General features: G+C 37.2%; 2 protein-coding genes across 7 annotated transcripts in view; one reads left to right on the top strand and one right to left on the bottom strand.

Annotated features, from left to right (window-relative positions):
• The window catches only part of NADK2 (NAD kinase 2, mitochondrial), a 25,615-nt gene extending 21,443 nt beyond the window's left edge, over nucleotides 1-4,172 (top strand). For 3 of the 4 annotated variants that reach the window (XM_039347894.1, XM_039347895.1, XM_039347896.1), the window contains one exon: nucleotides 551-4,172. In XM_039347894.1, coding sequence (XP_039203828.1) covers nucleotides 551-689 — 139 coding nt within the window. In that variant the 3' untranslated portion in view covers nucleotides 690-4,172. The remainder of the gene's footprint in view (nucleotides 1-550) is intronic. The other variant, XR_005557247.1, reaches the window with a different exon arrangement.
• Nucleotides 3,889-24,050, bottom strand: SKP2 (S-phase kinase associated protein 2). Of its 3 annotated transcripts, none has more exons than XM_039347897.1 (10): nucleotides 23,227-24,044; nucleotides 20,556-20,803; nucleotides 18,397-18,508; nucleotides 16,236-16,379; nucleotides 14,053-14,187; nucleotides 11,957-12,055; nucleotides 9,513-9,640; nucleotides 8,396-8,447; nucleotides 7,837-7,944; nucleotides 3,889-6,370 (listed from the first exon to the last, which is right to left on the bottom strand). In XM_039347897.1, exons 1-10 carry the CDS (start codon nucleotides 23,232-23,234, stop codon nucleotides 6,157-6,159), a joined length of 1,248 nt encoding a protein of 415 aa, XP_039203831.1. In that variant the 5' UTR covers nucleotides 23,235-24,044; the 3' UTR covers nucleotides 3,889-6,156. The 3 variants fall into 3 exon arrangements, with proteins under 3 accessions (XP_039203831.1, XP_039203834.1, XP_039203832.1); XM_039347900.1 differs by lacking the exon at nucleotides 23,227-24,044 and adding an exon at nucleotides 20,913-21,030; XM_039347898.1 differs by lacking the exon at nucleotides 14,053-14,187 and having other exon boundaries at nucleotides 23,227-24,050.
• Between the last annotated feature and the right edge of the window lie 46 nt (nucleotides 24,051-24,096).

Raw genomic sequence — 24,096 nt, 5'->3', positions numbered from 1 at the left:
GCTAGAAGACTTTCCATTATGACCGCAATTGAGCCTAACATTTCTGTTGCTAAGCGAGACATTTTTAAGTAAATTTTTCCTCCATTTTACAACCTTTTTTGCCACAGTTGTTAAGTGAATCATTGCAATTGTTAAATTAGTAACACAGTTAAGTGAATCTGGCTTCCCCATTGACTTTGCTTGTGAAAAGCTTGCACACAGTGGTCACATGACCCTGGGACACTGCAGCCATCATAAATACGAGTCAGATGTCAAGCCTCTGAATTTTGATCATGTGACCATGGGGATGCTGCAACCATTATAAGTGTGAAAAATGACCACAAGTCACTTTTTTCAGTGATGTTGTAACTTCAAATGGTCACTAAATTAACTCTTGTAAGTCGAGGACTATCTGTAGTTTAGCAACATCATACCATCCCCCAGATTAAATGACCATATTATCCCATCTTAACTTCTATCAAATATGTGTTGCTTCTAATCTCTATTATATGCATTTGAAACTATTCACTTGATCAGATGTCAGAAATATTTTTCTTTAATGTATTTTCAGAGTTTGCATACGCTCTCGTTGTTGGGATGCCTGTATGGTAGTAGATGGAGGAACTTCATTTGAATTTAATGATGGAGCAATAGCATCAATATTAATCAATACAGAAGATGCACTGCGTACTGTTTTGCTAGAAGACTGAAGACATCATTGAGAGTATTCCAAAGTCTTCACAAATAAATGAGCTACATCAATTCAAATGTGAAAATAGCTCTTTACAGCTATTTGGGAAACAAAGATTGAAATGACTTTTTATCCCTTCTGAATGAGAAACTCCTGGAAAAATCAGTGTTTTGCCATTTATTGCATCTTGTAATATGAAATATAATTGGTTTATTCCTCAGACCAACAAAGTTATTAGCCCTTAAAAACTTGATTCCACAGAAATGAAGGTGGAGTCAAATACAGTTGGTATTAATATCAAACTGTAAACTTCAATGGAAATAGTGTACTACTGATTCAGCAAAATACCTTGGAACTCCCTCAGTTTTTAAAGCAAATAATATCAAAGTTAATCTAAAGATGTTTGGTCATACTTCAGTGTGATAGCCAAGAAGTTTTAATAATACTTTTGTATTCAGAAAGAACTTTAATTTTTTAAATTCCGCATGTTTGAAATAGAATTCATTACTGTCTCCTATTATAGTCTAATGTTCATACTTCTGCTATAAACCATGTTTCTATTTACCATTGCATTTCTCATATCATATTGAACTGGCTACTGAATTCCAAATATTCCCCCATCCCATATGAGCACCAAGCATGTAAACTTAATTGGAATTAACTTCATACTGAAAAATCCAGAGCTTTGTTTAATTGGGCTCTAGAACAGACTCAAAGCATGTGGCTCCTCTTGTGTTCCTGAGAAACCCTGCCCCAAGGCCTTGTGGAGCTTTGGATAGGCCTACCACAAGCGGAAATAAAGATACCTCTGTGTGTTGGCCAGCTTAATTGTTTGTTCTACTCCCAAGGACAGGTGCTCCATTAAGTAGGTTCCTAAGATCGCAAAAATACACAATATCATTCCTTTAAAAATTTAACTGTGCATTTGTGTTAGGAGTACAATAATCTTTACCTATCCAGTGCAGAAATATTCATGCATATTGAAAATGACTTCTTTTCGCAGTCTGTAAAGCATATGCATGAATAGTTTCAAGGTAAGGGAGCATTTTGTTGACAGTATGTGTATGAAACCCAATATTATACAAACAAGTCCAACAGTATTTTTCCACTCAGGGATAGAATCTTCTCCTTTGCATTCCTCCCAAATCATTTCTAAAAGTTTCCCCTAGTTCTGAAGAACTTTGTGCCTGGGAGGTGCAGAATGGAGAGATTTATTGGACTCTTTCCTAGTTCTATCTGTAGAAACTGTTTATCTTACAGAATTGAATTCCCCTCCTAACTTTTTACTTGACAGATTACAGAAGTATGACCACTGCCAACCTCCTCTCCTTCGTTAATTTCAGGTAGCTACTATATGCAGAAGTCTTTGCAAAGATAGTATTCAGCAGTATTTTAGTTTACATTAATTAAAGCAGGATATTTTGCAGATTAGCTGCCACAAAAAAGAATCATTCTTGCTGGTTTTAATGACATTTCGAAAATATCACAGAATGCATTAGCTCAGGGGTCTTCAAATTTGGCCCTTTTATGATTTGTGAACTTAACTCCCAGAATTTCTCAGGCACGCTGGCTGAGGAATTCTGGAAGTTGAAGTCCACAAGTCATAAAAGGGCCAAGTTTGAAGACCCCTACATTAGCTGCTTATATTTGAAATGATAATTAACCTGCAGTCTGAGATCCTAAATGATGAGTTGTTTTTCTAATTACAAAGTATTGTAAATTGTATCTTCAGGGCTTAATGTGAAGAGTCAAGAAAATGGAAAATCAGTTTTGCAATTGATCACAAGCCCTTTAGAAGACAAAGGAACAATGGAAAAAAGAACACTGAAATATACATGTCAGGCTTTTATCATGGAAAGCTTCTAAGCCTTTCAGTGAAAGTGTGAGATCTGTTTACATGTCTGTGATGTTAGCTATTGGGAAGCTGAAATGAATGGACTTTGTTTCAAGGAAATATTTTTAAAACATGAGTGAGATAAAACCAGGATGGATACGCTCTGTAATTGTTAGTTTAAAGTTAAGGAAGTTGTAAAATGGGTTCATTGTACTCACTGTTTGTTTTGTGATCTTCAAATTCTAAAGTTGACATTGTTAATTTGTGAGTACGGGCAGTTTTAACATGAATATGTTTTTCTTCTTCCCCAGCATGCTGAACTCTCTGTGTCTAAGTCTTGATTCTCTCTGGTGGGTTTCCCAACTTTTCTAGATCAGTGGAAGCATGTGGAATGTTGAGGCCATGCCAACATCTGCCTTGGATTGTGACTGTTCCCAAAATGCCTGCCTTGACAACCTTAGTCTGTCATTTACAAGAAGGCAAACTGATGAAGATGCATTCATGTGGAGGTGTGTAGACATTTCTAAAGAAACACTTGGCTGCAATTGCACATTTCCCAGATTGCTTTTGTGACGACTCTGTGCAGCTAAGAGTATGTAAAGATGACACTCTTTGCTTTGCAACTTTTCTTGCTGTCTCTTTTATTTAAAAAAAAAAGCCAGAATTAAGTGCTAAGGAGATGCTGATGGCAAACTCTTGGTAGGACTTACTAAATATCTGAATGGTACTGTGTTCTCATCACAAATGAATCATCATGTTGAAAATTCATGTCGCATTTTCTTAAATTATGCCAGTGAAGGGTTAAAAATAGCACTTTTGTCCGTTAGATAAAAAGACAATAAAAAGGTGCAAGGAGAATGAAGTGATTGAAATGATGTGATCTAAAATTTGAATTGTACTTGCTATTTTCTATTTTCTTTTTAAAGAAAAAGCAGAGGATATCATAGAGGGCTTTTTGAGTCCTGCCACATTAAAAAAACCTTAGTGTTCTTATCATCTGGCTCATGCCATCTGGGTCAAGAATTGACTTTTTAAGGGGAATACAAAATCCACACTAAATGTCAAACCTGCCTGATATCCCATCAGTGACTATACCACAAATGTGCCTCCAGGGCTTCATATTAGCTGTCCCCCCTACTGGCCAGTCAGGCAGCAGTGAGAATGGCTTGTGGACTGCAGGCAATCAGCATTCAGATTCAGTACATTTTGAAAAGGTCACCTTTTGTTTTCAGTCACATTTTGAGAGGATAAAAATGTTTCTGTATTTGCACATAATGCCTTGCCAAGGAAAGGTGCTTGTGCGCTATAGAAAATCTTCTCCTGACCCTCAACTTGCTGACATTCTGGACCTTCCTAATGATGCAATTAAATGTACCAAATGTGCTTTTTTTTAAAATGAGCATCTAAGAAATAATTGAGTGACAAACTATAGATTTTCTGGTTATGATAACAGAAATGAGAATAGGCTGAAAACAAGAGTCTTTAAAACAATTATTCTATCTTAAGAACATGCCTTTAAACCAAAATTTCTAAAAAAGCAAATATTGCTATGTCAAAATATTGTATGTCCACAAATTAAACTCAATACAACTATGCCTTTTCCCAAAATTGTTTTATTTAAAATAATGTATGCTGTGATTAGTAAATTAATAAATGTATTTTTCTTGCTTTTTTAACTGTGTTGTATGTCATTAACATGTGTCATAACAGAAAATACATTTTAGAATGTTAAATAATATGTGCATATCTTTATAAAATCTTATAGCAATAGCATTTAGCCTTATATGCCACTTCACAGTGCTTTACAGCCAGGGCTTTTTTTCTCATAGAACGCCCAGAATGGAGTTCCGGCACCTTTTTTGGATGGAACCTTGTAGGGTAGGCAAGGTGGGTTGTTTGACATGTGTGAGTTCCGGCACCTTTTTTTTAAAAAAAAAGAAAAAAAGCACTGTTTACAGCTCTCTGTAAGCAGTTTACAGAGTCAGATAATAGGACTTAATTTTCTTCTTAAATATTGTATTATTAGGGCCACAAGAGAAGTAGGAAAAAGGATACGTCGTAATTTCTCAGATATTATAGTGCATTTAGAACTAATGCAATTATATTTCCCCTTTGAATCTTTCATGTAGCAAAATTAATATCCTATTTTATGAAAAAAAAAATCAAGTTGCAATTATTTTTTGCTCCTTGGATTTTCCTTTTTTTTTTTTTTTTTTCCTTTTAAGGGCACTTTAGTTATATTTAACTAGATGCTTTTATCTTGCTACCTTCTCAACAAAAAAAATCAAGAGTGCAGGGAAATATGGAGACTTTGAAAAACACATTTTAACAGTTTTGTTTATAATAGTTATTTTTAATGTTTTGTCAAGATGGTCAAAATAGCAGGATTTCATACTATATCTAAACAAATTTATTCAGATTATATGAATGTTGCAGTGCAACCAGGAAAAAGGGAAAGCTTTATTAAGATGTATTTATTTGTATTCTGCCTTTATTTTTTATTTGCATTTCTGTATGAAGTACAGGTAGTCCTCTATTAATGACTTCTTCATCGTCCAAACTTAAAATGGTGTTGAACAAATGGTGGTTATGACCAGCCATCCTAGTCCTCCTGCTGTCAGGTGATTGTGATCTAGGTAGTTGGCAACCAACTTGTTGTGTCCAGCAGTAACGTGATTGCAATTTGCACTTTCCCTGCTGGCTTCCCCATTGAATTTACTTGTGGGAAGCCAGCAGGGGTTTTCGCAAGTTAGTCCAGCAAGTATGCCCATCTGTGGATTTTCCCCCAGCCCCTCTGCACTTGAACCATGCTTTGCTGGCTAACTGTGCTTGTGCCGTGCCCTATGTCCCACCCAGCAGCAGCCACTTACCCTGCCAGTCAGTCTGCTTGTGAACCCCCTGGCACTTACCACTTCCTGCCAACTAGCCCACTGACTTTGTTGTGGGAAGCTGGCAGGAAGTTGCACAAGGTGCTCACTTAACAAACCACAATCCTCGCTTAACGGGGGGAATAGGATGTGCAGGAGTTGCTGTTGCTAAGCAATGCAGTCGCGTGACATTGTGGTTTACAATAACATCACTTAGTAAGGGAATTCCAGTCCCAAATGCCATTGTAAGGAATACCTGTATACCAGTTAGCAACATGCAGCTGTGTTGGTTATACTCAGTTAGTATTGAGATATGTGACAACAAAATATTTCAGGGCTTGATCTAAACAGAATTAAACTATGATGTTGTTTCCAGGAGCTATGAGATAAAAGTCAGAATCTTAAGTATATCAGCCCAAATACACCCTACACCCTACAACAATAATTGTCATGGATAAAACAGAGAATATGAACATTTGGACAAGTTTTATTAACTAGAGCTACTTTTTTAAAAAAAAAAATTCCACAAGGAGAGTGTACATATTGCATATGGCAACTATTTGTGCATGATTAACATTTCTTGGACTGGCCTCAGTAAAAGTAGTGGAACATAAAACATAAAAAAATACAAATCGTAAAATACTTGATAGCATTTGGTCATAAACTGATAAAACTCGGTCAATAACTGCAAATTGTGAGGTTACAACGGAATGCAAGAATTCCACAGTGAAGACTTGAGGAACTCAACGTTGCTGTTGGTAGAAGTCAGAGTCTTTCAAGTTCTTTCAAACCCCAGCTGGATTTCTCAAGTTCAGTCTGCATTGAATCCCCCAGATCTCTTGGTTCTTCTTGCAGCCAGTGGTGGGTCTTGCAATAGGTGTAAAGTAGGAGGTATTGAACTTTATATGAGGAAGCGTCGCCTTTAAGAGCTGTAGGGAATTGGCAGTCACTATTCCAAAAACCTGCAGCGTTTTGAGCGTAGCAATTTCACCAAGTTCACTAAAAGAAAAATACAACAAAATAATTCCTTTAATTTAGCCAGTGCAATTTTTCATATGTTTAGTACTGAATGATTAGCAGCACACCTCTGAATAACAGTGACTTAACTATTCTTCTCTAAATTCAAGGGCATATTGAAAACCATGTAATAATTTAATACTTCTGTACATTCTATAAGTACTAAGTTATTTGCAAGGGTGTTCATTCTAACATCCATTTAGATGTGGGACAAGCAAGGTATTTACTAAACAAATTTATGTAGCCATCCAACTCACTCATAAGTTTACAGGACGGTTTATAACATTTAAAAATTTAAAGGATCCATCATATAATAAAACCGTTAAAAATTAGATTAGCTACTTGATTAGCTCCATTTCCATTTGGGGTCCCCATCATATAAACAGCATTGCAGATTATATTTTTATTACACAGATATAGGTGTCCTTGACTTACAGCCACAATTGGGACCAGAATTTCTGTTGATAAACAAAGTGATTGTTAAGTGAGTTGTGTCAACCTTTTTTTTTGCCATGGTTGTTAAGCAAATCAGTTCTTAAATGAACCACATGGTCGTTAAGCTAATCTAACTTTCCCCATTGATTGCCTGTTGGAAGCTGGTTGGGAAGGTCACAAATGGTTATCATATGACCCCAGAAATCTGCAACTATTATAAATACACGCTAAGCAACCAAATTTTCATCACATGACCTGGGGATACTGTAACAATCATAAATGTGAGGACTGGTTGTAAGTCACTTTTTCAATGCTATTGTAACTCTGAACAGTTACTAAATGAATAGTTGTAGCTGAGGATTGCCTGAATATATACAGTACTATAAAAGTACACCGGACAGATAAGCCACTGTTCACCATTCTCCAGTTAAGCCATTTCTTAACAAAAGGAAAACTCCCTTCAGTTATACTTTATGGTATTCAGGAAATCTCTGGTGGAAACTGAGTCAATCACAATGGCAGAAGAAATTAAAATCCCCCCCCTTTAAAGAAGGATCACTAATAGACCTAGTCATAAATAGTAATCAAATGATTTAAAATGCAATAAGCGATCAAAGGAAGAAAGCAGATAGAGACACATGTTGAAAATTCAGCGTGGAATATTTTTAAAGAGCTCTCTGGAATCTGCTCTCAAAGTCTTAAACTTGAAAAACTTATTTGTTGATTCCAAGAACAGGGTTTTATTTTAACATGCTTTCTTATAAATAACCACACATCACAAAACACAAAAAGTGCCACTTGGATAAAGCTGAAAGAGCTTATAATAATCATGCTGCATTTTTTTAAAACTACAATAAATTATCACAATTGTTTATATTCACAAGGAAACACTACACAGTACAACTTTCAGCTACAATGGCCTAACTGAAGAATAGCTTTTGTGGGATTACCTCTCAATTTAAGCACTGTTTTGCTTTTCAAAAACAAGCAATTTGATATCAAAAATTACTTACAGTAAAGCAGCAGGAGGTATTTGATAGCATCGACTAAAACCTAAGTGCTCAAGGCGTGTGAGTTGCTGGAGGTACACAAAGCATTCAGGCTTCAACATAACACTGTCACTGTAACGAAAGTATTTAAGGAAATATTACTTTTCATTTATTTACGATTTAAAATCTTATATTAATTCTGGATGTGCACTTAACTAAGTACTTGTGATGGAATGTAGTAGACTGGATTCCCAGAGGGAGGGAGGGCCTTCCAGAGGTATAAGAGGCAGGTCAGTTCAGATATTTGGGGTGAGAGAAAGAGGGTGAAGACAGCCCCTCCCTAATGATTCTCAGAGTATATGCTTGATGTAGATAGTAGGATGCTTCAGTTTCACAAGATTTATTTACAGTTGAGCAATGGGTAATTGAGTATACTTTTAATACAGATTTAGACACTTAAATGTACTCCAATATCGCTTACACAAGGCATATGATGCATTCTGATTCAATCTAGCATATTGTTTTTTTATTGAAAGCACAAAGCTTTCAAAGATGCAAACTAGTATTCAATTGCAGTGCTTACCTTAAATCTAAATGTATTAGACCAGGGCATCTCTCTAGTAATGTTTTAACATCTGAAAATGAAAAGTGAAATATAACCATTGATACCTATTCAGTGGCATTGTCCATATATGACTTTACAACAGTGTCATAAATTACTTGGTCAAAAGTACATTTTCTACTAGGACTTAAACTAAACTATTTTAGTTTAATACAATTTAATAAATTTTTCATACTAGAAAACACAACATCTACAGATAGTTCTCAACTTGTAACAGTTCGTTTAGTGACCGTTCAAAGTTACAATGGCACTGAAAAGTGGCCTATGATTGTTTTTCACACTTATGATTGTTACAGCACCGCCCTGGTCACATGATCAAAATTCAAACACTTGGCAACTGACTCATATTTACGATGGTTGCAATGTTGTGAGGCGACGTCTGTATTCTTGGCCTCTCTAGAAAGATCCAAAATAGACTTTGACCAGAATTCAGGCAGCTCCTGCTAGCCAGAATAAATTAGAGTTGGTCAGCCAGATATTTAGACTGGATTTTGAATTTTTGTCCTCTTATCGAGTCCTTCCTAAGAACCTAGAATAGGCAGATGTTGTTTAATGCTGTTAAAAGGTATAATAACAGAAATGTAAAATATTCCAAGTAAAGCTGCCTTTTGCAATTGACTGATGGTGTTTTTGTCAATGTGATTATGTTCAAGTGAAATTATTATATACACAAAAATTAGAAATCACAGCTGCCATCAGCAGTTGCTGGCCTTTATATGCATCAAGTTCTTCCCAAAAACATAGGATGTTATAATGTATCAGCACAATATACGTGGGAATCCAAGAGTAAACCATACTATTTATTCTGAATGTGGTAGAAGCTGGATTAAAGCAGTATCCAAGTCTCAGCACAGGTTTGAATTCTGCAAATTTTGTTGGCTCAAGTTCTATATCCAGCTTTGAGAGGCATGTCAAGAAACCACAGTATAAAAAAACAAGTGAACAGGTGGTTTTAAGATTTTAAGGAGAAAAACGGGTGTGTAATTGAACTTCTGTTCAATTGCAATGAAAAATACCCCCCCCCAATTATCCCAAAAGAACTGGTTACTTGAATCTGCTGTTTCAAAACAAAACTCACCTGGCATCAGGAGATTCTGCCTGTATCCACTAAGGTTCAGCTGCAATAGCTTTGGAGGAGCATGACTGACTATGATCTTCAAATGCTCAGTTGTGAAGTCACACCAGCCTAAATTCAATTCTTCTAACCTACGTATAAATTGAGAAGGAATACATTCTCAAAATAATTACCAATTATTCTAAGCTACCCAAAATCACTTCTCATGAGATGGACGGCTATATAAATTTGATTAATAAATGTGTATTAAATGAGAGTTTTGAAAGCATCAAAATATCTAGAAATTGTACAAAAATAACAAATGTAAAACACACCCTACTTTCAGTGTTCTAATTTGAAATTCAAACATATAATGTTCCACTTTAATTTTTTTATACCAACAAAACACCCCATGGCACTGAAGGCCAGTAGATTCAGAACTGGAAAAGAAAAAATAGTTCACACAACACATTTGCCTTGGTTCACTCACTATGCTAAGCCATAGTTTAGTGTAGGTCTGTTAAACCACCATGCTGGCTTCATTAACTGAACTAAATTGTGGCTGCAGCCTACAATAACTGGGTTCAAATTAACATGCTAAACTAAATTCAAACAAATATTACAGATTAACAAGAGGCAAACAAAGTCATTACTAAAAGCCAACATGGGTTTGTCAAAAATAGATCATGCCAGACAAATCTTATTGCATTCTTTGACCAAGTGACAAAATTAGTGGATCAGAGGAATGCTGTGGACATAATTTACTTGGACTTCAGTAAGGTATTTGATAAAATAGATCACAACCTACTACTTGATAAGATAGAAAAATGTGGGGTAGACAGAATCACCACCAGATGGATCCGTAGCTGGCTGACCGGCTGTACTCAGTGAGTGGTTCTCAATGGAACTGCATCTATATGGAGGGAAGTGTGTAGTGGGGTGCCCCAGGGCTCTGTTCTGGGCCCAGTACTCTTCAACATCTTCATCAATGACTTGGATGAAGGGATAGATGGGGAACTCATCAAATTTGCAGATGACACCAAGCTGGCAGGAATAGCCAACACTCCAGAAGACAGGCTCCAGATACAGAAGGATCTGGACAGACTTGAACACTGGGCACTAACTAACAAAATGAAATTCAATGGTGAAAAAAGCAAGGTTCTACATTTAGGCAAGAAAAACCAAATGCACAAGTACAGCATAGGTGGCACCATGCTCAATAGTAGTAACTGTGAGATGGACCTCGGAGTCCTAGTAGACAATCACTTAAATATGAGCCAGCAGTGTGCTGCAGCTGCCAAAAAGGCCAACACAGTGCTAGGCTGCATTAACAGAGGGATAGAATCAAGATCACGTGAAATATTAATACCACTTTACAATGCCTTGGTAAGGCCACACTTGGAATACTGCATTCAGTTTTGGTCACCGCGATGTAAAAAAGATGTTGAGACTCTAGAAAGAGTACAGAGAAGAGCAACAAAGATGATTAGGGGACTGAAGGCTAAAACATATAAGGAACGGTTGCTAGAATTGGGTATGTCTAGTTTAACGAAGAGAAGGACGAGGGGGGACATGATAGCCGTGTTCCAATATCTCAGGGGCTGCCATAAAGAAGAGGGAATCAAGCTATTTTCCAAAGCACCTGAAGGCAGGACAAGAAGCAACGGGTGGAAACTAATCAAGGAGAGAAGCAACCTAGAACTAAGGAGAAACTTCCTGACAGTGAAAACAATTAATCAGTGGAACAGCCTGCCTCCAGAAGCAGTAAATGCTCCAACACTGGAAGTTTTTAAGAAGAGACTGGACAGCCACTTGTCCGAAATGGTGTAGGGTTTCCTGCCCGAGCAGGGGGTTGGACTAGATGACCTCCAAGGTCCCTTCCAACTTTACTATTATTATTATTATTATTATTATTATTATTATTATTATTATTATTATTATTATTATTATTATTAGTGAACCCAGTTCTTAATGTATAAAATTTGTTGTTCTACCTAACACAGTTCTACTAGCAGAACTTGACTGTGGTGGATTTTTAAATCTTTTAGTTCTTCTGCTGTCCCTGAAATCTATTCTGAGATTTGGGGAATCTTTTGAACAGAAAGGAAAGAGGCACCAAGTCTGCAGAAAAAGTGAAAATTGGCAAATAACCTGGAGGAAATTCCATAACCATCCCATTCAGTACATGAAACTCAATCTATGGTCTCCCTTACAATCATCCACACCTAGCTACTTGTGCCTTCCTTTTTATTCCAAGGTATTTTTCATTATGCATCATATTTATGAATTCCTTGCACCTGTGCACAACTCAACGTATAAATGCCTAGATGGCCAGTCAACCCCACAGTAACCTGTCCCTCTAATCTGAACTCTTGGATTGTTATTAAAGTTTCTACCGACAAATCCAAATTTAGAAAGTTTAATACAAGTGCTAAATTTAGTGTAATATCTCATGTAAGTCATATTACCTTGGACAGCTTTTCAACAACATTTCCACGGTATCTGCAGAGAATCCAGAACATCCAGATAAGTTTAGCCGGACCAAGTTGGGGTTTTGAGCTATACTTCTGAAAGAGAAAGAATAGAATGGAGTGTTCAAATACTGCTAAACTGATCTGTTCGATCATAAGGAGGCAGAACTGCAAGAGAGTCTGAAGGTACCCAAACTATTTCTAATATGCCAAACTGGTTATGAATTTGCTGAATATTTATTTAATGTTTATGCTGCTCTTCACAAAATCAAGCAGTTAACAGAATTAATAAAATAGAACAGCTGTTGGGAAGAAGAATGAGATTTTATCCATTTCCTTTACATCAGCAATCTCCAACCTCCACAGATTGGCAGCAGCAGCGGGGGGGGGGATGGTTTTACACACGCAACCTTGTTCCTGCGCATGTGCAAATAAAGCTTTGCATGCTTTCCCGCCCCTTGCGTGGCCTGATTCCTAACAGACCACAGACTGGTACCAGTCCGCAGCCCAGGGGTTGGGGACCTCTGCTTTATGGAAGAAGTGGGGAAGGAAAGATCTAGAGCTGAAATAAAATACAAATCACAAAAATAATTCTAAAAATTCTACAGCTTCAAAATCAATACCAATGCTACGAAGCAAAGGGATCCAAAAACAGAGTGAAGCAAGAAACAAGGGAGAAAGAAGTTGTATATTACAAGGGAACACCAAATCAGATTTAGTCTGAATTTTTAAGCATGGTGCAGTTATGAAGGATTCCTAAGATCAATTTAATTAGAAGCTCAGTTACTCAGCTGACTGAACCTGCGTACATTTTCATATCAATAAAAGTAATATAATTCATGCAGGCAGACATTATCTTAAAAGAGGCATTCCCTTGCTGAATGAAAAAGTAGAAAGTCAGGTATAAGACTGTCTTTTATTCACTGCCTTTTTATATTCTTACCTTCAAAATAATTAGCAATTTTTAAAATACTGCTTTTGATGAATGAGTTATTATTGATCTACTACTAAAAAGTGTGTTAAGTTGATTAATGGACAGATCAATTCTACAGAAAAGGAAAAGGAAACAAATGAGGTAGAAGAAAGGATTTCATAAAGCCTTTTTGGCATAGGCTACAGCACAGGAAATGAATACAGATACTCCTCACTTAATGACTTCTGTGTTTAGTGACTGAAGTAACAATGGTGCTGAAAAAATAACTTTATGACCTGACCTTGCACATACGAGTGTCAACATTCCCGCAGTCATGTTATTAAGATTTGGGAGCAACTGGTGGATATTTACACCCCCCAGTTGTGCAATTATCATTTGCACACTGCACAGTCAGCTTCCAGCAAGCAGAGTCAATGGAGAAACTGGCAGTAAAATCACAAATCATAGTCACAGGATGTCTGATCTAATGATCACTTGGTCGTAAGAGTTGGCAGTCCCAATTGTGGTCAATAAGCAAGGATTACCTGTATGCAAAATTGCTTAGTTTTTGATTCTTGAGATGAGCTGGGGACTATTTTATTTCTTACATTTTTTAAATCACTGTGATACAAAGGGAAAGGAAATCAACCAATGAGAAGGTAAACCCAATACTTCCTATGATCTACAGCTCAGTGGCACAGAATCTTCAATGGTTGTGTGAATTTTCAATGTCTTTGAGCCTGCTCTAGCATACCTCCACCTTACATTGTTATTATTATTCATAATAACCAGCCCACTTCCCAAAACTCTGGGCAACTTACAACATCCAAAATATAATTAAAAACAATTAAAAACATAACAAAGCATTATAAAGGATAGTAGCCCCTAGAGCAGTGTTTCTCAACCTTGATCATTTTAAGGCATGTGGACTTCAACTCCCAGAATTCCACAGCCAGCAATGCTGGCTGTGGAATTCTGGGAGTTGAAGTCCACATGCCTTAAAATGGTCAAGGTTGAGAAACACTGCCCTAGAGAAACAATCATAGCAATCAGAACAATGAGGCTCCATTAACACATGAACTTCAGATCTGTGAATTGAGCAAGGACTTTGTCAAGGATTTGTTACAACTTTCTCTTCCTGAAGTCAGCATCAAAAATTAGCACATTTTTAATCACTCACCTAACTATATCAGAAGAAAGTATGAGACCTTCTAAGCTGAGATTCTGCAGATTCTGGCATCTACCAAGGATACTCTCAAGATCTATAACCTTTATTGTACAATTTGATAAATCCAGATGTTGCACACACAGAGCCCTAAGAAAGAGACAAACAAGGGCATAAGGAAAACAGTGGAATGCAATTCTTTTTTTTAAAAAAAAAAACAGCACTAGCAACATCATAGAATTGTTGAACTGTATAGTTTAAGGAGACCACCAAGATGATGTATAGGTAGTCCTCAATGTACGAGCGCAATTGAGCCCAAAATTTCCATTGCTAAGCAAGGCAATTGTTAAGTGAGTTGTGCTCTATTTTACAACCTTTTTGCCACAATTGTTAAGCGAATCATTTGCTTGTTAAGTGACTCTGGCTTCCATATTGACTTTGCTTGTCAGAAACTCCTTCGGAATTGCAAATGACAATCTTGGGATTGTGGGACACTGCAACCATTGTAAATACATGCTGGTTGTCAAGCACCCAACATTTGATCATGTGGCTGTGGGAATGCTGCAATGAGTGTGAGAACAGATCACAAGTTTTTTTCAGTACCATTGTTAACTTTGGTCATTAAATAAATAGTAATTCCAGGACTAGTCCAGTGTCCTGAAATGTAGAAGAAAACCAATGAAACCATCTCTGAGTCTTAAACCCTCCAGAGGGAGAATCTACAGTTCATATACAAAGATAGTTTAGAGATTTCTGTCAAGACTTTTTTCTTTTGCCTATATTGAAACAAACTCTAGGAAGGTGCAACTTACACTTGTTATTTTTGGACTTCTGGTTATGGAAAAGAGCTCTCACTGTCTTCCCTGTAGCTTTATATACTTGAGTAAGAATATCATGACTCCTATCACTTTCTTTATTCTAAACCTCCCAAGTTCCTCATAGGATACAACCTGAACTCCCTGCACCATTTGCATTACTCTCTTCTAAACGCTCTCTGTCTTAATTTAGAACCTTTAAAAGCATTGTGTTGAATATTCACAAAATCAAACATAGCATCCATACATAATATTTACTTCCCATAAAAGAAAGGGAGGGAGGGAGGGAGGGAGGGAGGAGAAGGAAGGAAGGAAGGAAGGAAGGAAGGAAGGAAGGAAGGAAGGAAGGAAGGAAGGAAGGAAGGAAGGAAGGAAGGAAGGAAGGAAGGAAGGAAGGAAGGAAGGAAGGAACCAATCATTTTTTAAAGCTACATAGCAAACTTGATGAATTATAAAGTTTGTGATCTGAAATGAGACTCTATAACAGGGGTCTTCAAACTTGGCCCTTGCCTGGCTGAGGAATTCTGGGACTTGAAGTCCACAAGTCATACAAGGGCCAAGTTTGAAAACCCCTGCTCTGTAATGAAGCCAAACACATATCGTCCAACTAGAAGACAACAGCCTATTCAGAGACCAAGGTGACCCCAAACCTGACTTTTAAAAATATTGTTTAATATTTAATTACAGGCAGTCCTTACTTAATGACCAATCATTTTATGACCATTCAAAGTTACAACAGTCAGGGAAGGGTACTTTATGGCCTGTAAAGAACCTTCCCAGCTGTCACAAATGGTTGCTCCACCATCTCCCAGTCATGTGATCACATGTCAGGGGAGCCAGCTTTATGTTCCACAATCACATGACTGTGATTCGCAATGTTTTTTTTTTTTAACCAGTTGCTGGCATTTTTTCCAGTTTCCAGCAAAAAAAAAAAAAACCCTATTCAAATGAACGGTTTCACTTACTGACCACAGTCTTTGCTTAACAACCATGGCATTTTCTTAATGACCACCATGAAAAAAGTTGGGAAATTACTTCTGGTCAATGGATACCCCAACTTATGACTGCAATGACTTACCATCATAATTCTGGGCTCAATTCTGGTCATAAATCAAAGACTACCTGTATATAAGAAAGCAAAATCGCCCAAAACCATGTCCATCATGACAGCTGTCTTTTCAATAGACAACTCTACTAGGATGAAAAACTTTTGTTCTCAGCCCAAAAAAATTGTCTATTCACACATTGCACTGCACTGATATCCAGTGCCAAAGTCCAGCTAGTCCACTTGAAAATCTTGCTTTTCTTTTTGCAAAACAGACCATAGACAGGGATGAAACTGTCAAAATAAAGGGTATCATCTTATTTCAGTGCAGCATTTACCTGCTTGTTTTAAACAAAGGGGTCCCAATACAGGACCTTGGACAGCGGAAGGCAATCACTCCCAAGGGCAACAATTGGCCAATCACTCCTGGCAAAAGATTTTTACCTGCAAGATCAAGAGTTTGCCAGAGCGATTCATCTAACCTTAAAAAAGAAAATAAAAGAAAAAGAAATTAATTTATCAGCAATTGAAGCAAAAATACTAGCACAACTCAGGTTGTCATTAGCAGATTATTATACAATATTATACAATACTGTATATTATTATACAATATTAGAAATTATGCACATGTGATCAGAAGTAAGTAAGAATGCTTATGTTTTCCAGGTTGGTTATAGCTACAGCAGAGTTGTGGGAAAAAATTCTCTATAAGCAATGAGTTTTCCTTTTTGTGCACTGTTACAAACATTAGCCAAACTTTTGGAAAATAACCGAAGGATAACTGAGAAACTGTAAGATCAGCCCCTCATTTCTCAGAAATGTTTCCTCCTTCTTTGGACAATTAGTACTGGTCAAGTGGCTTCAAGAAAGAAGTCCAATTTATTTCTTTACAAGAATAGAGAACTTCAAAGTTAGCAGGTAAATTTGAAAGTAGAAAAGGAGATTGACAAATAATACTTACACCTACAATATACTGTATTCTCTTTTGCAATATATTCTTTATGAAATATTAGCATACACAAGATTTCTTCATTTTTTAAATTTAAAAATCCATTTACTTCTGAGTAAGAACTACTCCATTTCTCTATCTACAATGTTTTGTTTAATACTAGCACACTCCATCAGTTTTTTGGAAGTGTTAAATTTTAAATGTTAAGTATTTTGTAAATAGGCCTTTGAAGTCTTGGTTTTTTATATAATGCTGGTACATTTTTTATTAATTGTGGGGTCCTAAACAGAAGGCTTTATGTTCCAAACACATCTGGCAAGCTAAAAAGAAGGGCCAGTTTTCCTATGTTAGAGAAAACACTCTATTATTTGAAGGACTGCCTTGTCATGTTATCCAGACCTTTTAGAGCCTTGGAGATTTTATTTAGATGGTGCTTTTGCATATTACAATGTGTAGTATTTATATACAGGTAATCCTCGACTTACGACCACAATTGAGCCAAAATTTCTGTTTCTTAGACATTACTTGAACATATGTCTGGGCATTTTATCCTTTACGACCTTTCTTCCTACAGTTGTTAAGTGAATTACTGCAGATGTTAGTAACACGGTTGTTAAGTGAATCCAGCTTCCCCACTAACTTTGCTCATCAGAAGGTTACAAAAGGTGATCACACTGACCCCAGGATATTGCAACTGTTATGGATATGAATCAGTTTCCAAGAGTCTATACTTTGATCACGTGACCATGGGGATGGAGACATACACATATACATAAAGGTAGTTGTTGACTTGCAGCCATTTGTTTAATGACCAGTCAAAGTTACAGCAGCACTGAAAGAATGACTTACAACTGGTCCTTGCAATTATGACCATAGCAGCATCCCACTGTCACGTAGTCAACCTTGGGACGCTTGGCAACCAGCATGTATTTACGAGGGTTGCAGCATCCCATCCCAGCCATGTGATCATCGTTTGTGGCCTTCCCAGCCAATTTCCAACAAGCAAAGTCAAGGGGGAAAACCAGATTCACTTAATGACTGTGATTCCCTTAACAACTGTGTCAAAAGTGTCATAAAAATTAGCCATGATTCACTTAATCACCTTGCTTAGCAATGGAAATTCTGATCCCAATTGTGGTCTTAAGTTTAGGATTATCTGTACATATTGCACATACATATATTAATGCATATATGAGAAACAATGGTGTCAAGATTTATTGACAGTATGAAAAGTGAATAAATATTGTGTGTGTTGGGCAAAATCTGCACAGAACTTCATTTAAAAACAGAGCAAGAGCCAAAGTGATAGATCTGTTCAGATCTAGATGGAAAATATTGCAACAATTGTACAGCACGCAGTTAAAATTCCATCTCGATATCATGCTATTGTTTTTGTTGCCTCACATGTGACAAATGAAGCTCACTGAATTCCTACTGAAATTAACAAATCATATCAATGCTCAATGGAAACCAAGTCAGCAAACAGTACAAAGAAAATTATTTTATATATTTATATATATACTTTTATTTAGAAATTGACAGCCACTTACGAAAGGCGATGCCATCTCTGACAAACCTGGGAAACTTTCAGCAAATCAGTCAAGTTTAGATAGGAAAAGATTCCCAACAGCAGTTCATCTGGCAAAGTATCCCAAGAAACACCTTTTGGGGACGAGAGGAAAGAATTGTTATGAAGTTTTAACGTGAGTGTTTCTCAATCTTGACGCTTTAAGACGTATGGACTTCCACATTCTGGAACGGAATTCTGAGAGTTGAAGTCCACACATATCAAGATTGAGAATTGCTTTAACTGGTCCATTGGCTGATAAGCAAATTTTTCCAACATCTTTTGGATTGGAAATCCAACTAGATTTCTCCAACTCATAAAGAACACTATATTTCTTCCTTTCAGCATAGTACACCTGGCACTTGATTGTCTGAAATTGTGTGGGTCAGTTAAAGTCATTCTATTATTAAAAAAAGATGGATAAGAAATTTGAACCTTCTTTAATGATGCTCATTTCCATCATAACAGATTCCACAAAGCAATAATAAGAAGCCCACTAAATTGGTGGTGTCCTGACAGGATGAGATATAGGAGGAGAATGAAAAAGAACAGCCCATTCACAACCACAGATGGGAGAACTATCTGGTGACTAACATACAATATTTTACTTTAGCACTGGGAAAACTTTTTTCAGTTTTCTTGGGCTGATTAATCTTGTTTGTTTTTCTTTTGCGTATTGTGATTCTTAAGTAGTTTTATCCTTAAGTAATTTATCCTTAAGTAGTATATGTTTTAACACCATGAATGTTGTACTCTTAATGGTCAGGCTTTCAAAAATCTATTTTAGGGTGTCTATCTTTGTTCATAAAAAAAACTGAAGCACTGACTTCCAATTATTTATTTTGGATCCTAAATGACTTGAAACAAAAATCTACAACCACACCCTCATACAACAGAATCCAAAACAGCTTTCAAAAATAAATTTTACACAGTTCCATGTAACTCACTTCAAAGTAAATACAGTGAGATTGCAAACTAGTGTAAGAGTGAAAGATGATTTTCAGACAATGGAAAAGTCAAATGTTAGCCAGGGTATTAAATTACTAAATTAACTTGCTTTTTTAAATATTCCCAACCTATATATTTGTATGTAAATAGTGACTAATACAAAATCTAATTCTCAGTGCTCCTGAGATCACATCTGCCAGTTCCTTGAGAACCTTGAGGTGTAATCCATCTAGTCCTGGTGATTTGAATTCGTCTAGGCTGGACAGGTGCTCACTTATCATTTTCTTGCCTTTCTTAACTTGGGTTTCTATACTGTTTTTTATGGCACTATTTTTGATAGGTTGGTCTGTTTTTTCCCTTTGTGTAAAGACAGATGCAAAAAACGAGTTAAATAGTTCTGCTTTCTCCCTGTTGCTTGTCACCTTCTTACCACTTTCACCCACTAATGGACCAGTCGTTTCCTTCACTTTTTTCTTGTTTTTTACATGTTGAAAGAAGCTTTTTTTGTTATTTTTGACTTTGGTCGCAAGCCTTAGTTCATTTTGAACCTTGGCTTTCCTCACTTCATCTTTGCAGGCTTGGGCTATTTGTTGATATTCTGATTTAGTTACGTGCCCCTCTTTCCACTTTCTATACTTGTCCTTTTTATCTTTCAATTGATCAGAGAGTTCTTTATGCAGCCATGCTGGTTTCTTTTGAGAGCTGTTATTTTTCCTCTTTGTTGGTATTGTGCTAGACTGGGCCTTTATTATCTCACTTTTCAAAATTTCCCAAGCCTCTTGAGTTGTTTTCCCCAAGAAGATTCTCATCCATGGAATCCTTCCCAAGCCCTCTCTAAGTTTATTGAAATTAGCTCTCTTGAAGTCCAAGACTCTAGTTTGACTATGTTCTAATGCTTGTGCTTCCATAATGTTGAACTGCAATATTGCATGATCACTATCTCCCAAGGCTCCTGTGGCTTTAACACCTTCTATCATTTCATCTTTAACATCTTCTATCATTAGTGAGAATTAGATCCAAAATGGCTAATTCCCTAGTTCCCTTCTCTACTTTTGGGGAGACAAAGTTGTCTGCTAAGTTTGTCAGGAATCTGTTTGATCTTCCACTTGGTGCAGAGTTTGTCTCATTATCCTAAGGTAGAATTTTGAATAGCTTTTGGGGAGGGAGGGAGGGGGGGGCAAGAGAAGGTCTTACCTGCTACTGTTTCATGAAGCAGTCTAGGCTGGTGGATAATCACAAATTTGGTTTCCCTCACTTTCTGCCGTTTGGTGGGTGGACCCACACACATCAATAGATCCTGGGGGGTGTTCTCACTGTCCAGTTTAAGAGCAGACACTCCCAGAGTGTCTGAGAGGAGATCTGAAGTTTTGTTGGGATGCCAGCTCCATGGGATACTTGTAGTGATGTTGCTCCCCAAATCTGGAATTTCCTGAAGATATCTCCTGCAAGGATACAAAGTCCCACATCTACCATTTACCTGCAATCCATAATAGCTCTTCAGTCATCACAAGAACAGAGACTTAAGCTGAACAGAAAATGTCACAAACTTACTTCCTGAAATTACACCTTTGAAAAATGATGTGAGAAGCAGAAATAGTTGCTTCTCCAGAAAACCACTGAGGCCAGGGATTGCTTTATTCCACGGGTAGGCAACCTTGGCTCTTTTATGACTTGTGGACTTCAACTCCTGGCTGGCTCAGGAATTCTGGGAGTTGAAGTCCATAAAAGAGCCAAGGTTGCCTACCCCTGTTCTATTCTGACAGAACTGGTCAAAGATTTCAATAAATGATAAGCATATCACTATAGGAAGAATGATTTCTTGTGTGTCATGCAAGTTTGACATGCCCCAAATGATCAGCAGCCTAGAAACTTAGCCTGCTGATACTGTGTTCTGCTTGAATAGACCCAGTACTAGGAATTACAAAGCAAATAGCTGTTTTCCCAGAAAAGTGCATAATTGGTACAACAAACACTGCCCTAGTAAGAAAGTAGCCAGATGTCAATAACAGGAGTAGTTAAGACTCAGAATCGTTATTATTATGGAAGAAGAGAGCTAAAAATTCAAGATACATTTACTTTATTCTTTTTTGACGGGGATGCCTTCATACACTACTATGCACATTACTACTAGTTTTTGATTGACAACCATAACTGAATCTTGAAATTACACTCAAATGTTGTTCTGGTCATTAAGATCAGCTTATGATCATGCCCATTTTATTTTGTAGCTGTCATTAAGCAAACACGGTGGTCATAATGCAAACAGCAGCATCATTAAGCAAACATTATCAAGTGAAGTCACTGTTTGCAAAGGGTGATTGTTTGCCAGAAAGAGGAAGTAAATGCCAGTTTCTGACAAAAAGAAAAGTTGTAAATTGCAGTCACAAGCGTGGACCGTTGCAAACGCCCGTAAATGCAGGCCAGTTGCTGAGCTCCCAAAATGTGATCACTTGGTGGGGTGGGGCAGCTGTTAGAACTTTTAATCCGGTCGCAAGTACCTTTTTTGGTGAGTGCTATAACTTCAAATTTATTTTTAAGTCAGCATGTTGTATGGAGCCAAACAATATAACTTAGAAAACAGATGCATTATTTAACATTATGAGTAAATCAAAATAACTGTGGCTTTTGAATAAACTAGGGCTTGTTGTGTGATGGATGAATTAGGCCAAGGAGATTTCCTGCAACCAAAACAATACCATTAAAATAGTAAAGTACACAAATATATCATCAATTGGGCAGGCAATAAATTTTATTGATAGATATCTAGATAGGGAGGGAGGGAGGGATGATATATTGGATTGGAAGACTGACATCTCGTTATAATTATCATCAGAAATTGTTTGGATGGATGGAAGCCTGGCATGAAAAAATAAAACACCTGGTTCAAGAGAAGACTAGAGATAGTCTTTGACTTACATTTATTCATTTAGTGACCATTCAAAGTTACAATGGGCTGAAAAAAGACCTTTTTTCACACGACCATTGCAGCATCTCCATGGTCACATGATCAAAATTCAGACACTTGGCAACTCACTCATATTTATGACAGTTGCAGTGTCCCAGGGTCATGTGATTACCTTTTGCAACCTTCTGATAAGTAAAGTGAATGGAGAAGCCAGATTCACTTAATAATTATATTACTAATTTAACAATTGCAGTGATTCACTTAACGGTGACAGGAAAAGTCTCAAAATGGGGCAAAATTCACTTGTCTTGCTTAGCCACAGAAATTTTGTGTTCAATTGTGGTTGAAGATTATCTATGTAGAGGACAATACAGAGGATGGCAACTACAAACCCTCCTATCCTGTTGACAAGAAAATCAATGGACAGGTTGATGTCCAAGTTGCTCTCGGTGGAACTCTTGAAAATATCTAAATGGCATGTTGCGTCATTGTACATAGATGCAACAACCTTTGGTATAAAGTACTTTTGCATTCAATATAGCATTCCAAATGCTGTTTAGCAATACCGTTATAATACTATGAGATTATTTCCCATTAGTACATATATTTTCAATTGGATTCGAAGACAAAGAAAGACCTATATTTAATCCATATGCACACCTGCAGTTTGTTCAAATCCATGTGCTAGTACACGTATCCACCTGTGCAGCTGTTCATAAGGAGACTGTGCCAGTACCCTAACTTTCCTAACTTCTTTGCATTTATTATCCAAATATTTATTATGCATATTCCTTGGGGGATCCTCTGCAGTAAATAGATATGCAGTTATAATCTGAAAAGTACATGTCCGATTGCTGAATGCAACATTTATCTGAAACACCAAACAACCCGCAAGCCAATCCCGCCGCTCCTTATCTTTTCTTCGCATCCTCCTACCCGGCTGCATCCATTTATCTTTACCTGTGCATGATGCTCAAAAGTGTGATGCATGAAGAATGGGGATCTCCGATCCCTCGGCTTTTACTTTCCCGCGCCTTGCCTTGCTTAGTTTTGTTGATCTAGTTAAATTTGCCGCAGCTCCGGAAATCCAGCAAAAGAACCTCGCGCGCTCGATCCGCCCGGGCTAACGTTCTTCTAGACCTCGCAGTGGCTCTCGGGAGTTGTAGTACTTTGCAGTGGAAACATTTCTCATGCACAGTACAGTATTCCGCGGCAACGCCTTCTTCGATTACCGAAGAAACGTCCATATATATTATTAAGAATAATTGTTTCCTTCTACTCTTTTCCAATTCCGGGAAAGTGCGATTTGGGAGAAATGTATCGGTAATAAATTTGTAACTTTTATAAAATGTAGCATCTCTAAAACATTTACTATTAATTGCAAATAAAATTCAGCAATTAGTACAGCATTTCATGTAAAGTATTTAAACCAATTTAAACTTTAGGATGTCGCCAAGTTTGAAAAACGCCGGTTTAAATCAAACCTTAACACTGCAATGTTACGTTTGTCCACTGAATCGTAAACCAGAACGATCCCACATGGGTATAAGATTGCAACCTTCATAAATCAGAGATTAGTAATTACAAAAGTGTTAATGGAGTCACAATGTACGTTCTCTGATTGATTGACTAGGCACCATCGAGTCGGTGTCGACCCTTTGCCACAGCATCGTTTGATTCCTTCCACAGAGACCCGTGCCTAACTTATTCACTACCTTGAATCGGTTAGGTAAACAAAGGAAGCTTGGCTTTCGCAATGCCTCTTGGATACTGTAGTCCACTCGTAACCATGGCGGGCCGCCAACCCTGCTCCTGCGCAAGCGCGTAGCC

The sequence above is a fragment of the Crotalus tigris genome, unplaced genomic scaffold, assembly GCF_016545835.1.
Source record: "Crotalus tigris isolate CLP2741 ecotype Arizona unplaced genomic scaffold, ASM1654583v1 scf7180000018103.2265978, whole genome shotgun sequence".
Lineage (NCBI taxonomy): Eukaryota > Metazoa > Chordata > Lepidosauria > Squamata > Viperidae > Crotalus > Crotalus tigris.
Note: the sequence above shows the minus strand (reverse complement) of the source record. Positions and strands in the feature narration are given on the sequence as shown.